This window comes from Felis catus, chromosome E1, assembly GCF_018350175.1.
Source record: "Felis catus isolate Fca126 chromosome E1, F.catus_Fca126_mat1.0, whole genome shotgun sequence".
Lineage (NCBI taxonomy): Eukaryota > Metazoa > Chordata > Mammalia > Carnivora > Felidae > Felis > Felis catus.
In genome coordinates, this window is record NC_058381.1 from 20,714,935 (window position 1) to 20,730,526 (window position 15,592).

Genomic DNA, 15,592 nt, shown 5'->3' on the forward strand with positions numbered 1-15,592 from the left:
TTGTGAAGCAGAAGGAACAGAATTTTGTTTACTCTTTGCCCACAATCACCAATCTAAAAGAAAGAAAGGAAAGAGAAAGGAATACAAAAGCATCAAACAGAAAGCACTAACGACATAGTCCATTTAAATGCCACACATAGAAACTACATTAAAAGTCATGTAGAGTAATGACATATTCAAAAGACAAAGATTGTCAGATTGCATAAAAAAACAAATCTTACTATATGCTACTTACAAGACACATACTTGAAACACAGGGTTACAGAAACATTGAAAGTAAAAGGGTGGGAAAAGATACACCAGCAAACCTGGCCAAGAGAGAAGGTGGTGTAACTGTTTTATTCATGCAAAGGCAAAAAGTGATACAGAAATAGAAAGGCATTTCATAATGATAAATAACTCAAACACTAGGAAGAAATAATAGTTCTAACTTGAACAAGCCTAAATAAAGTCTTAAAATATCTAAGGCAAAAACAGAAGATACAACAAGGAGGAAGAGACAAATTCAGAATCACAGATTTTGGCATTTTCGGCACTGACAAAACTAAGAGCTTAGTAAGAACTGGACAACAATATAATTAGCAACCTTGATCTAGTGGATGTGTACAGAGTATAACACAAGTTATTTCTCTCTATATAAACAAAATATATACATAAAGAACATTTAACAAATTTCTAAGGATTGAAATCACACAGAGTATATATTCCCTGACCAAATGATATTAAGCTGGAAATCAAGAGGAAAGGATAATTAGAAAAATCGTATACGTCTGGGAATTAAGACACATAATTCTAGGTGACCTTTGGGTCAAAAAGAAAATTACAGTGTGAATTTAGAAATATTCTGAACTCGATAATTTATAATTACGTGGGCAAAGCAATCTTCGTATAAGGTATTACTGGAGTAGTATAAGTAACTTCACTAAACAAAAACCAGTTAAATGCAATTTTACCAGTACTGATGATGCACAGCAAGTTAACACTAGCTCAGACACTAATGACCAACTAAGGGGTGGGGGGAATCCTATCCATCCTGTTCAGTAATATAAAATCTTCAGCTAAGGAATCTACTGGAAATACTCTCTCTATATTTAATCAGCATTCTATCTCAATTTATAAATGCCGCCTCCTCTCTCGTTTATAAATATCTAGACTGACTCAGCCTAAGAAACTCTAAATTTGACAAATTCAAGAGTCTTATAAAGATTAAACTGAAAGAGTTAATACTGATCTCATTCTCTGGCATGTTTTAGCCTGTTTCTCCCTCTATTTTATGTAAAAAACATTATTTGTGAAGGCACACTGATCGGTCTATGTATTAGCCAGAAGGCACTGGAGTTAGACATCTGCCTATCTAACTTGCTTTGAACACTGCCAAATAGAGTCACAGGCAAATTCAAGTTCACTTAATAATTTACTGACCATCTGTTTAGGGTGCACCTCATGAGATATCAAGAGATATATAAAATTAGTAGAACTCCCTCCCTATGTTTAAAAGACTTATAATCCAGGTGGGGAGACAAGACATGCATTGAATACATTGTGTAGATTCTGAGACAAAGTGAGGGGTCAGGACTTCCACTTCTGGTGGTGGAGGACCAAGCAATGCTACAACCTTCCTGATGAAGTCATTAGGAAAAGCGCTAGACAGATATGGGAAGGGGGGGAATCTTCTCAAACGCATCAGAGAGCTAATAAGATAACCAAGATGAGAGTAAGACTACAATGGAAAGGGGTGGGGCCGGACTTCAGGGCAGTTTTCATCTGGACAGCCACGAGACTACCAGTTTCTGACGGCCTTGTGGGGCCAGGGGGCTGCAGGTTGGAACCCAAAGCCATTGACAAGGGACACTGGTCTGCAATCCTAAAGAGCTAACCCTGGGAGTCCAAGGTGGATGGAAAACAATTTGGTCCATTGCTGACCCACTCCAGATCCTGAAATTGGATTGGGGTGACCCTGGATTGTCAGAATTTGTCTGATACAACTTTTAAACTTAAATGTTTAATTTTTCTGGATTCTTTTTCTTTGACCAAATTGACCATTTGTATCTTTTTTTTTTTTTTTACATTCGATGTAATCACTACTATATTTGGATTTATTTCTACCATCTTAATTTATCCTGGCTTTTCTATGTTCTTTAGTCTCCTCTTTCCTATGTTTTATAGAACTGATTACTTACTTCTCATTCTGACCTCAACCCAACTCATTTCTATTCTTTTACTGACTACATGAGGGAATTTAATATGCATTTGTGTGTTATTAGGATTACAAGCTAAGTAAAGTTTTTATTATTTTTCTGAATAACCGATGACCTTAAGCACCTGAATTCTAATCCCTTATCCTTCTAATTTATATACTATTATTGTGCTATTGGATTCTCATCTGTATTTGTTAAAGTTTATTTTTATTTGAGAGAGAAAGAGCAACCAGGGGAGGGGCAGAAAGACAGAGGGGGAGAGAGAATTCCAAGCGGGTTCTGCGCTGTCAGCACAGAGCCCGATGTGGGGCTCGAACTCACAAACTGTGAGATCATGACCTGAGCCAAAATCAAGAGTCAGATGCTTAACTGACTGAGCCTCCTAGGCACCCCTATTCTAAATTTTTTTTTTCAACGTTTATTTATTTTTGGGACAGAGAGAGACAGAGCATGAACGGGGGAGGGGCAGAGAGAGAGGGAGACACAGAATCGGAAACAGGCTCCAGGCTCCGAGCCATCAGCCCAGAGCCCGACACGGGGCTCGAACTCATGGACCGTGAGATCGTGGCCTGGCTGAAGTCGGACGCTTAACCGACTGCGCCACCCAGGCGCCCCTAGGCACCCCTATTCTAATCTGTATTTTCAATCCAATATTATTTTAGTTTATTTATGCACACCCACCTATTTACCAATTTCTTTGTTCTTCTTTTTGCATTTCAGACTTTCATTTTGTATACTCTTCCTCCATCCTGATATGTATGTATATCCTTTAGAACGTCCCTTAGTGCGCTTGTAACCCTCTCCTCTTTTTCAGAAAGATTCTTTATTGTGTCTTTGTTCTTGAAACAAATTCATTCTCTTTGTACAGAATTTTGGTTTACAGTTCTTTTCTTTCAGCCTGTTATTCTTTTAAGTGGATCTGCTTTTAAGGCATTTTCTTAGTCTTTGATGTTCTGGGATTTCACAATGTGCCTAGATGCAGATTTCTTGTAACTGTTCCAGCCTGGGATATACTAGACTTCCTGACTCCAAGAGAGTGTTATCTTTCATCACTGTAGAAATTCTCAGCAATATACCTTCCAATATTGCTCTGCCCATCCTCTCCTTTCCATGAGTAACTGATTAGATGCACGTTAGACCTTTTCATTTTGTCTTCCATGTTTCTTTTTTTTTTTTTTTTTTAATTTTTTTTTTCAACGTTTTTTATTTTATTTTTGGGACAGAGAGAGACAGAGCATGAATGGGGGAGGGGCAGAGAGAGAGGGAGACACAGAATTGGAAACAGGCTCCAGGCTCTGAGCCATCAGCCCAGAGCCTGATGCGGGGCTTGAACTCACAGACCGCGAGATCGTGACCTGGCTGAAGTCAGACGCTTAACCGACTGCGCCACCCAGGCGCCCCTTCCATGTTTCTTAATAGTGTTTCTTTTTGCTTCATTTCTTGGTCTAAGTAGAATCTTGGATAATTTCCCCACTTCTTTCTTTCATTCCTCTATTTTCTCTTCAGCTTTGTCTAAACTGATGTTAAACCTATCCTTGAGTTGCTAATTTTAATTTCTATCAATTGCCTAGTTACTTGCTTTTTCTCATATTTTTAGGCCTTTGATTTCTTGAAACATACTAAACATTCTTGTATTGTTTCTGATAACTCCATTCTAAGAAGTTTTCGTGACTCCGACTCTTGCACCTGGTACTTTGTTCATGTGTGTAGTAATTCTTTGTGGTGAACTCCTTATTTTCCTTAAAACTTTATCTGTGGAAATTCTTGAAGGTCTGGTTTGAAGGTGGTTTCTTCAAGGAAAAAAAACTGTTTGCTTCTATCATATGCTTGGGGATCCCTGGCCATGACCATTTCAAACTAAACTGTTGATTTAAGCTTTTTAGGCCATCCAGGTAGTGTGAATTTGGATTGAAAACCTCATAAAAACTTGCTTACAATGATAAATTCTCCAGAAGTGTTCACTCCCGCTTCGGCTCAGGGCCATGGACCAACATAGGCAGTTTTCCTTTCAGATAATGAGGGATTATTTCTTGTTCACTTTATATGCATCCCTTTGAGGATGCAGTCCTTTGGAGACCTGCCCATGTGTGTGCACATGCACGTTTGTGTATAATCTCTTATTAGACACTCTACTTTGGGCAGGCCCTGGGCTTCACTTGAGGACCCAGCCTTGAACACCTATGCCCAAAGTTACCTACTTCAACAAATCCCCAAAGAGACAGCATCTTCTTTTTCCTTAACTTCTGCCTTCACTCAGTCTGTGGCCTGCATGTTCCTTACTTTCTTATTAGTTCATGGCTGCATTCAAGAAGTGGATTTTTATGTTTTACCTAACATTTTAGTTGTTTTCGTCGGTTTTAGTAGGCGCTTTCTTCACTATGTTCCCAGCAAATGCATTAGTCATCTATATTTTTAAGATCTTCCCATGGTCCTAGATGAAACTGATATCTAATTTTATTTTCTCATATTAACCTACTATGAAGGGAATATTAATCTCATAAAATGAGTTGGGTAGTGGTCTTTTTCCTATCCTCCAAAACAGTTTATATATAATAGGAATTACTGGCTTCTTGGCGGATTTATAAAATATATCTGTAGAACCATCTGGGTTTCATGTTCTTGGCAAACCTGGGAGAAGGCAGACTTCTGATTAGTAATTCAGAGTCGTTAAGGTTACTAATTTATTCAGACTTTCCATGTCTTCTTGAGTTAATTTTGATAACATATTTTTCTAGAAAATTAATTTTTCAAGTTCACTGGCATAGAGTTGTGCACAATATTCTATGCCTTATAAAAATCTCTGAATTATATGAATACACCTTTTTTTCATTCATAATATTGCTTTTTCTTTTTTATCAGTTTCATTAAAGGTTTGTCTATTTGACTAATTTTTTGACCTATTAATTTTAATTTTTGCTTTTTAAAAGTCATTTTCTTACTTCTGTCTTTGATTTTCTTTGGGATTCTTTTTCTGGTTTCTTGAGCGGAGAGGTGAACTTAACTCATTTACTTTCAATCTTGTTTTTTTAATTAAAATATAACAAGTGGATCACTTTAGCAGCATTCTACAGATTTTGATAAATTCTTTATCATGTAGGTCCATGTATTTTATAATTTCCATTGTGATTTCCTCATCAATATGTAAGTTATCTAGGAGAGCATTTTTCCCTCAAGTTCCCAAGCACATTAAAAAATAAATAAATAAAGGCTGCCCTTTATTTTTATTTGCTGTGAGGATGGAGACTCTATCTAAATGGTTATGACTTCCTTTGTGATCTAGTATGTGGCCAGTTCTTGGAAATGTTCTATGTATACTTGAAAGGGATATGTATTTCCTATTCCCTGGGTGCAGCGTTCTTTTGACCCATTAAAGTTTAAATTTGGTTTTCGACGCTTCTGCCTTCTTACTTGTCCGCCTGAAACATCAGTTTCTGGTACAGCTGGTTTAAAATCTCCCACAAGGATTGTGAACTTGTCAACTTTCCTTTTAAAATTGTTTTCAGGTTCCTTTTTTGCTTTATGGAGTTTATGGATAATCACAGCTATATTGGTAGGTACCTAGTTCAAAATGACTCTATTGTCTTGGGTGTTTTCATTTATTGTTATTGATCTCTTTATCTGTATTACTACTTTTTGTCTTAAATTCTATGTTCTTTCACATTAATGTTGCTTTTAATCATTTTTTGGGGGGGAGGGCTTGATGCATTCTTGCTCACCTCTTTCTTTTTCATCGTTCTGCATACTGTTCTGTTTCAGTGTCTCCTAGACAAGCATACGCCTGGATTCTCATCTGTCTAGTCTTCTTAGTCTATTTACATTTATGGTGAATACCGATTATTTACACTTATTTTGTGTTTTCTAAAAGTAACGTTTTCCTTTGTTGCTTTCCCACCCACCTTCCTGCCTTCTATTGGGCTGAGAGGATGTCTTTATTCCTCTTCTTGTCCCTGTTCTCTCCCTCATTCCCGCTCCTCCACGAACACCCAGACTGGGAAGCTATAGCACAGACTGCCAGGCTCGCTGCCTACCTCCTACCCAGCATCTTTTGTTCTGAGGCAGAATCCTTACTTCTAGCTAGGTGAGCTGCTGACCAGAATAAAAATGCACTTCCCAGCTTCCCTGGAAACTTGGCATAGCAAACAAGATGGAAGGAGCATGCTGTGTGAGGCACCCAGGAAATCTCTTAGGGCAGAGGCCCCAGTTGCCACCTGGGGCCAGGAGGATGGACGCCAAGTGCCAAGTGTGGCTGAGCAGAAAGACAGAAGGGAGCCAGCTCCCTAACCATCTTAAGGGTGCCATACCCATCCTGGAATACCTTCTTCTGTACCTTGTTTACAGGAGAGAGAAATAAATGTCTCTCTTGTTTGAGCCCCTCATTTGGGGATCTCTCTTTTATTAGCAGCTGAATGCAATTCCTGAAACAGAAATTACAGACGGTTCTAGAATTTTAATTTTTATTTAGAAAGAGAGAGTGTGCATGCGATCAGGGGAGGGGCAGAGAGAAGGGGAGACAGAGAATCCTAAGTAGGCTCCACACCGGGCATGGAGCTCGATCTCACGACCCTGAGATCATGACCTGAACTGAAATCAAGAGTCAGACACTTAACCAACTGAGCCACCCAGGTGCCCCTGGAATTTTTGTTTTTTAAAAATGCACATTTAAATACCAATTTTAGAAAATAAAGGCGATTCTTTTCTAGTTAATGAAATACATCTATTTTATAAACTATAACATATTCTATAAGCATGTTTTATAAGATTCTGTATTCTCCATTTCTTGGGTCACACGCCTCCCTTCTAGGTTCACCGTCCCTCTTGCAGGATGATGCAGGTTGGAGCTGACATGCACAGAGAAGCTAAGGGACAACAGGAACACTTCTAATGGTGTTCTGGTCTTCGGTCCTGGTATCCTCAGCCCTGCCTTTCTGGAGGTTTGATTCTACAAGTCAACAAATTGTGCTTATTTGTTGTCATGTGGGGCTGAAGAAACCTGACAAAATGGAATAGAACGCTACTGAACAGATGTGTTCCTGTGCATTTGCCTAATTTATCCACAGTGAAGTAACCAGAAACAGCATAGATTTAAATTCTTAGAAAGGAAGTTGTTTTTTTTAAAAAAAGATAATAATGAAGAATAAAAAACACATGAAAAGCACCAGAACAGGGAAATTAAAAAAAAAATAAAAATAAAAATAATGAGCCCCAGAATGCTGCCTAATTTATCAAACTTATCAACAGCAGCAGTTTGGGCTAGAAATCTGCTCTTTAATGGGGGGAAAGAAACAGACTTAACTTATCAAACAGTACTACACCTGAAAGGAACAATAAAAAGAAGAAACAATGGTCAGTAATACAACATTTTATTTCAACTTTTGTAACAGCTTAAGGACAATACTTAAATACTAAACTTCCTCTTGAAACTCTATCTGGTCATTTTGCATATGGACACGAGATACAGATGGCATATTACTGTTTTTAAAAAATCTTTATTTATTTTGGGAGAGAAAGAGCATGAGTGGGGTAGGGGCAGAGAGAGAGGAGACTGGCCTGAGCCGAAAGCAAGAGTAGGACGTTCAACTGATGGAGCCACCCAGGCGCCCCTGGCATATTACTGTTTAATTCAAGATTTATTTATTTTTTAAGCCAAGCCCTCTCTTCAGTACAGGGCTGAAGCTCATTTTGCTAAGCACACACTCTATCTTAGTTACATATGTATAGTTTTTAAAGATCTCACTAAGAGTTTCCCCTTGTCAACAACCATAAAAAACTCAAATTTAACGAAAAGCATTTCATCTGGCGTACGACTATTTCAGCTAGCCATGTTAAAAAAAACAAAACAGGGATAAGAATTCAATTACAACATTCACTTTAAATATCTATATGGTTCAGTGCAATTTATCATAATTATCTAAAAAGCGAATCATATGTTCTCTATAACATATATCAAGAGGGGACCAATGACAGCAAATAATTACCTTTGATGCAAGGTTGTCCACTAAAGCGATCATCGAATTCTTAAACAAGGTGGCAGCGGTCAGAGGTCGCTTGGTCACCTCTGTAATACTCAGTTTGCCTTCGGGCCACATATTCTTCAGCACGGGATTTGAACTGAGAAGCACAGAAAGAGCAATGGGAATGTTACATTCAAATAAGCTGAATAGAAACTGCTAAGGAATCCTGCTGGGCTGCACCCTGGAGCCACAAGGGGACTGCAGACTGGAGCCACAGTGGAGTGCAGACTGGAGCCACAGTGGACTGCAGACTGGAGCCACGAGTGGACTGCACCCTGGAGCCACGAGTGGACTGCAGACTGGAGCCACAAGTGGACTGCAGACTGGAGCCACAAGTGGACTGCAGACTGGAGCCACGAGTGGACTGCACCCTGGAGCCACGAGTGGACTGCAGACTGGAGCCACGAGTGGACTGCACCCTGGAGCCATAGTGGAGTGCAGACTGGAGCCACAAGTGGACTGCAGACTGGAGTCACAAAGCCTACCTGGAAAAAAGACTCCATCCAGAAAATTATGCTGAGAGAACATAGTGGCAGATACCATATCACAGATGGAGAAGATGTGTCCAAACTATCCTACATTTAAAAAATTCTTGGGGCACCTGGGTGGCTCAGCTGGTTAAGTATTCAACTCTTGGTTTCAGCTCAGGCCATGATCTCATGGTTTGTGGGTTCAAGCCCTGTGTTGGGCTCTGCTGATAGTGCAGAGCCTGTTTGGGATTCGCTCTCTCCCTCTCTCTGCCCACCCCGTCCCTCTCTCCCTCCCTCTCCAAATAAACAAATAAACTTAAAAAAAAAACAAACAAGATTCTTGGGGCACCTCGTTGGTTTAGTTGTGGAGCATGTGACTCTTGATCTCGGGGTTGTGAGGTCAAGCTCCAGGTTGGGTACAGAGACTACTTAAATAAATAAACTTAAAAAAATTCTTTAAACTTCTTTAAAGTGACATCTACATTATCATTACCTAGGACCCTCAAATGGTTAACACGGCTCTTACAATACATACATAAAATCAAAAGATGTGGGTGGTCCGCAGGAGGAGGACAAGCCACTAGTGAAAAACGATGCTCAGTGTGGCATGGCAGAAAACATGGGCACGAAAGGAGCTTCTCAACGGAAGAAACACTCACACAGAACAGATAACAGGACAAAAAGCCAGCTCTTTCTAACAAGGCAGACAGGAATATAAAAGAACCATGTTTACATTGCCTTCCAGTAAATCCCTCACTGCAGCTGAATTTGCACACTCATTTACTGGCAGTTACAATATTTTATTGATGTGACACTAAGACTGTTGCCATCCAATTCCTATGGTGTACTTCAGGCCAGTTTAAATGCTAAAAATTATGTAAAAATCGTCATTTAGCTCTGTGGAGACGTTTTTTTACAACATGCGTGGTGGTCTCAACTCTGATTTGCTTCCTGTTTCATTTTGGGTGTCTTTGATTTTAAAGTAATTGGAACTCAAACTGTTGTTTCCTGGAAACTTCTTTCTTCCTGCCTTCCTTTCCTCCTTCCTCCCTCCCTTCTTCCTTCCTATTTGTGCACAGTTGTCACATGACGTTACATCGGCTGCAGGTGTACAAACGGTGACTCCGCATCTCTAAATGTCATGCAGCGCTCACGTCCAGTAGCTACCACCTGTCATCGTACGATGCTATTTGTCAGAAATCTTTTTTTTTTTTTTTTAATTGGGGGCTGAGAAGAGAGAGAAAGGACTCGGCAAGGACATTCTCTGCTGTGTTCACTACTGCCATCGCTTTGCCCGCTGTTCTTTCCCTGGTGTAAAACTGAGAAAACTGAGGTGGTTCCCCAAATACCTAGTAAACTTCTGCACACAGAGGCCCGAAATGACAGGTGTGAGATGCCAGAATAAGTGCCCAGAGAGCAGAGAGGCAAAAGGGAGAGCTGAAGACTGACCGGGCCTGTACAGAGCAGCACTCCCACCCCTCGCCGCTGCTAGCGGGGGGTGCTGACTACCACCAGAAGCGGCGCTAAAATAACCCCATGATCTGTGTGTGGCTCAGGGTCCCCATTTCATCCCTCCCTGCTCCTGTCCCTAGTCTCCCGGTGAGCGCTGACCATTAAAATGACCGCATAAGGGCATACCGTTTCTCCTGAAATCTTCCATTCTAGTCTTTAGCAGAGAGGATTCAAGGCAATGATTTTCAACCCTTAGTTCAGAGGAGGCCTGGGTGTCTCCCTAACACTTACTGATAGAATTACCAGAAAGTAGAACATGTGTGCTTTGAAAATTCTGACGCAGCCCAAAGACTGGAGATCGCAGACTTTGAGTCCATGTGTTTCTGCCCCAAATTCCACCTTACTCACTGTTGGCCATACTTAGAGATTATTCCCATATTACTTGGTAAATGGAGGGAGGAGAGAAGGTTGGAAATGAAGGAAATAAGATGTTTATTATGATTATTGTTAAATAGTTGAATTCATATATAATGAACCAAAAGCTATCCATACAATCATTCTAAAGAGAAAGAACTTTTCAGGCCAGTAAGTCATGAATGTAATATTAAAACAGTTTTCAAACGTCTAAAAGAACCCTTTTCTTAAAAGGGAACCTTATTTATCCAGAAACCCAGTAGGCTTAACAGATAAGACAGAAGTTGCATGGCTTAGAAGTGAGGAAGAGTGAAGTCTGTGCACCTGGCGTGCCACCTGCCGGCTCCCTTCCTCTCCATTTACACACACAAGCAGCTAAGCACTACGGATTCTACGGGTAATAGTTTTCACTTTCAGTTAATAAACTAGATTCTCACTGCTATTTGACTCTCCAAGCAGGTTTTCCAATAGGGGAGGACAGCCTGTCATACCAACGCAAATATTCCATGTCATGGTCGGATTTTTCACTGGAAATAAACCCACACGCAGCTTTGTTTCTACATGAATCCTGTGAGCTTGGGATTACGTGAGCCCAACACTAGGAGGTGGAGCTCCTCTCACTGAGCTGGACCTGTGGGCCAGAAAAAATTCACGAAGGTAATGCAGGCTGGGGCGCCTGGATGGCTCAGTCAGTGGAGCGTCCGACTTTGGCTCAGGCCGTGATCTCACGGTTCGTGAGTTCGAGCCCCGCATCGGGCTCTGTGCTGACAGCTCAGAGCCTGGAGCCTGCTTCGGATTCTGTGTCTCCCTCTCTCTCTCTGCCCCTCCCCTGCCCATGCTCATGCTCTGTCTCTGTGAAAAATAAACAAACATAAAAAAACAAAAACAAAACAACAACGAAGGTAATAAATGCCACCTTCTGTAGCCTCTTGCTACATATCCTGGGTGTCTTCCCCTGGCAACACATGCTGATATTGTCACTGGCTGACTGAGGCCGTTTACTCCACGGAGCAACGCCAGACTCCATCACTCGTCCCTCAAAATGGGTGCATCTTACCTGAAAGTTCAAGCATTGGAACTCCTTTCTGAAAGTCCCTTTTCCCCATGACCAGCTTTTCCACGGACCCCTCTTGCATTCCCATGTCTCTGTAACTTTCTGGTGCTGACAGCTCCATCACTTGGTGGCTTCAACATCCATACAGACGTACCATTTAATAGGAAAACTTCTTGAAAGAACCGTTTAAACGCAACGCCTCTACATCTCATAGTCCGTATTCTCTGGAGCCCACTTCAACCAGACATTTGTTTTCACGACTCTACTGAGACCAGTGTTGTCAAGGGCCCACCTGACCTTCATGTCAGCAAATCCGATGGTTAATCTCGGCCCTCACAGCATTTCCCTTTTGACGGTATTTCAAAGAGTTTATGATTTTTTTTTTGGGGTGCCTGGGAGGCTCAGTCGGTTGAGCATCTGGCTCCTGATTTCATGTGAGGTCATCGCCTCACGGGTCATCGGATCGAACCCCGCATCGGGATCTGCGTTGATGGTGTGGAGCCTGCTTGGGATTCTCTCTCTCTCTGCCCCTCCCCTGCTCTCTCTCTCAAAATAAATACATGCATATTTTAGAAAATCACTTTGTTTTTGGCTTGGCCTCTGTGATACCAGGTTTCTGGTTTTCCTCCTACTTCACTGGCAGCCCTGTCTCCTTTGCTAGTTCCTTGTTTTTTGCTCAACTCTGAATGCTGGAGAGTCTCAGGGATTAGTCTTTTTGACCTCTTCTATTTATCTGTGCTCACTCTCATTAATCTCATCTAGTCTTACAGCTTTACATACTGTCAATAGACTAGGGACCATGAATTTATAGCTCCAGTTCCTCCTTAACCCCGAGTTCCAGATGCGGACCTACAATTGCCTGCTTGGCATTTCCAGCCGAGCGCCCAACATTATAACATGTCCAGGACAACACGCTGGGTCTCCCCCACCCAGCTGGCCCCTCCTCAAGCATCCCTCCCCCAGTGCTCAGGCACCGTCTCAGATTTCTGTTTTTCTCCCTCACACCACACATCCTATCCATCAGCGTATCTTGTTGGCCTCACTTTCAAAGTATCACCCGCTCTGACCACTTTTCATCACCTCTCTTACTACCATCTGGATTACTAGTCTATTTGGTCTCTTCATTTCTACTCTTGCCCTTTATAGTATGTGTTTTACACAGTAGCCCTAGTGAGTTCTTTAAAATATAAATCGCGCCCTACCATGAATTCCAATGGCTTCTCTTCATACTTCATCCTTACCTTGGCTCACAGACTCTTCTTGATCCACACCCTGCCAACCTCCTTAAATTCATTCTGTATTACTCTTCCCACCTCTCACTCTGCTTTTAGCAGCACTAGCCTGTTCTCAAGATACCCACGCTCACTCCCACCTTGGAGCCTTGGCACTGGCTGCTCTCTGCCTGGAATGCTCTCCTCCGCCACGTGTTCATGGCTTACTCCCTCACTTCATTCAGGTCTCTGCTCAAAAGTCACATCTTTTTTTTTTTTTTTTTAATGTTTATTTATTTGAAAGAGAGAGAGAGAGAAAGAGCGCGCGCGCACACGAGTGGGGTAGGGGCAGAGACAGAGAGGGAGAGAAAGAATCCCAAGTAGGTTCTGTGTTGTCAGTGGAGAACCCAACACAGGGCTCAATCTCGTGAACCGTGAGATCATGACCTGAACCAAAATCCAGAGATGGACACTTAACTGACTGAGCCACCCAGGTGTCCCAAAAGCCACCTCTTTTAAGAAGCCTTTTCTGACCACCCTTCTCGATAATGCCTCCCTTGTCCCTCCTTGTCTATAACCTTCAATCTCCTACCTACTTTATTTTTCTTCACGGCAATTTGTCACTACCAGAAAGTTACTTATTTTGTTGCGTAAGTGGTCACCTCCACTGGAGTAGAAGGTTCATGAGGGCGGGGCAATAGCCTAAATTTTTTCTCAGCTGGATTTTAGGGCATAGAAGAATGTATGGCTCATAGGTGTGCAACACATTTTTGATGATCTCCCGACCAACTGACTATGCAGATTTAGTATATGAATGACTACATGTATCTCTAGTCCCAAAGAAGAAACTGGCTAAGAATGTCTTCTTTATGGGCCTCTTTCCAAAGCATTCCTACGGGGTTTGAACTTACTATCCTTTGCCTGGTTTTACTTAACCACATCTTTTCCACATTTTCTTGGATTGGGAAAAGGTTCTGTCCACTCAGATTCTGTCAACACTGACACCAGATGCCACGCTGATGTTAAAAGTGGTCTCTTAGTTGGAGGCAAAGGCATTACCATGGGAATCTGCCGCTGGCCTACTTTGGGGACACCGGTAGGGGTGCCAGAAGCATGGTAGTAGTGAACAGAAAAACTGAGGCAACCCAAGGGAAATCAAGGAAAATGATATCAGCAGCAGGGCCCTGCCCTAAATTGATAGATTCCATAATCACTAAGTAATATATTATTTCATTCATATGATCAAATAGAACTAGAAAATTTGCCAGAAGCTCTTAAAACTGTCACATAAAAGTAATCATGTGCATATGTATTATGCAATATATATGTCAAAGAGCTTAATGGAAAGATAGTTAATAAAATTTCAATCCTACCTGTTATACATGAGGCGCTTGAAATCTTGAAACAAAGTGTCTTTATTTTTGTCAATAAATCCAACGACTGAATAGCTAATAGAGGGAAAAAAACCACAGAAAACATGCATTATTCACTAAGCAAGAGCCACATTTAAGCTTTTCTACAAATCTACAGGCCTTTCCAGTGTTAATGATGCAAGCAATCATCTGTGGAGCTGATACTGTCCATTTTGTTCTGTGTTTAAAAATTCCAAATTTACCTACTAAGTAGAGGGCATATTGTTTTTATTCCTCAAAAGGAGAGCAAACATCAATCATTATGATTAAGACTGCCATTTTCTACTGCTTGTTTACTGCTTACCTCAAGAAGGGGACTCTCAAAAAGATAGCTGTGTTTATCATCCAGCACTCCTAAGATCAAAGCAAAACAGCAACAGACAGGAACTACTAGTCTCTTCGTAGGGAGGTCAAGTGACTTGCCTAAGGTTCTCTCAGTGTATTCAGGGTGGGATAAAAGAATCCAAGGAGAACTGCAAAGGACGGTAAGATTTAGATAAGCAGAGGGGAAAGAGGAAGGGAGATCACACAGGGAAGCAGATCAAATGAAGGGGGAGGAGCAGGCACATGCATGGAGTGCTTGAGAGAAAACCAGGAGGGACAGTGTCAGGTGCTGAGTGCCCACATAAACTTGAGTTGGTGATGAAGGAGGGATCGGAGCTGCTCTGTTACAGGGGCAGGTGTGGACTCCAGGGGCAGCAAGGGTGGTGCTGGGGGCAGGAAAGTAATGGAGGACTCAGGGTGACAAGGACAGAGGCTCAGGTGTGAGGCAAACAGGAACTCCAGATGCACCTGCTCCCAACGGCTCTACCTTGTTGCCTGTCCTTAACAATCAGATCAGTGTAGATAATTCTCAGATGTCTAACCCAGACCCCTCGCTGATGTTCTCACCTCACATATTTGATTCTCTAAGAAGATTCCTTCAGGCTGCACAGCCCACAGGAGCTTCAAGGTCACCAGGTCCAAAACGACTTCCTTGCCTCCCGCATCCTAGATCTGTTTCCTAAGACCTTCAAGTCACTTTTGACTAAAACCTTGAAGCCACCTGACTCTTTACCTATTGTCTAACCTGTAACATTCAAACTTCATAGTCCTTATTTTGGCCTTTAAGTTCTCATTATGATTTGATCTCAATCTACTTTTCCAGACATTTCTACTTCTCTATGCTACAAAAAGGATACAGTCCACTTAAATGGACCTAGTTACTATTTCCTGAATATTTCTAGCACCCTTCCCACTTCTCCCTTTAAAAATAATTCCTAGAATCTATGGACTAGCTACCATCAGCCTTCCTGGGTTTATCACACAGAAATACTACATCATGTGCTTATTCTAAATTCTGACAATACTGTTATTAGTCATGTGGTGAT

General features: G+C 41.5%; 1 protein-coding gene across 3 annotated transcripts in view; it reads right to left on the reverse strand.

The window, feature by feature from the left end:
* The window catches only part of MYO1D (myosin ID), a 362,829-nt gene that overhangs the window by 223,049 nt on the left and 124,188 nt on the right, over window positions 1-15,592 (reverse strand). For all 3 annotated transcript variants that reach the window (XM_023244611.2, XM_019817507.3, XM_045044201.1), the window contains exons 13-14: window positions 14,184-14,258; window positions 8,174-8,306 (exon numbers count right to left, since the gene is read on the reverse strand). In XM_023244611.2, the coding sequence (XP_023100379.1) occupies window positions 8,174-8,306; window positions 14,184-14,258 (208 nt within the window). The remainder of the gene's footprint in view (window positions 1-8,173; window positions 8,307-14,183; window positions 14,259-15,592) is intronic.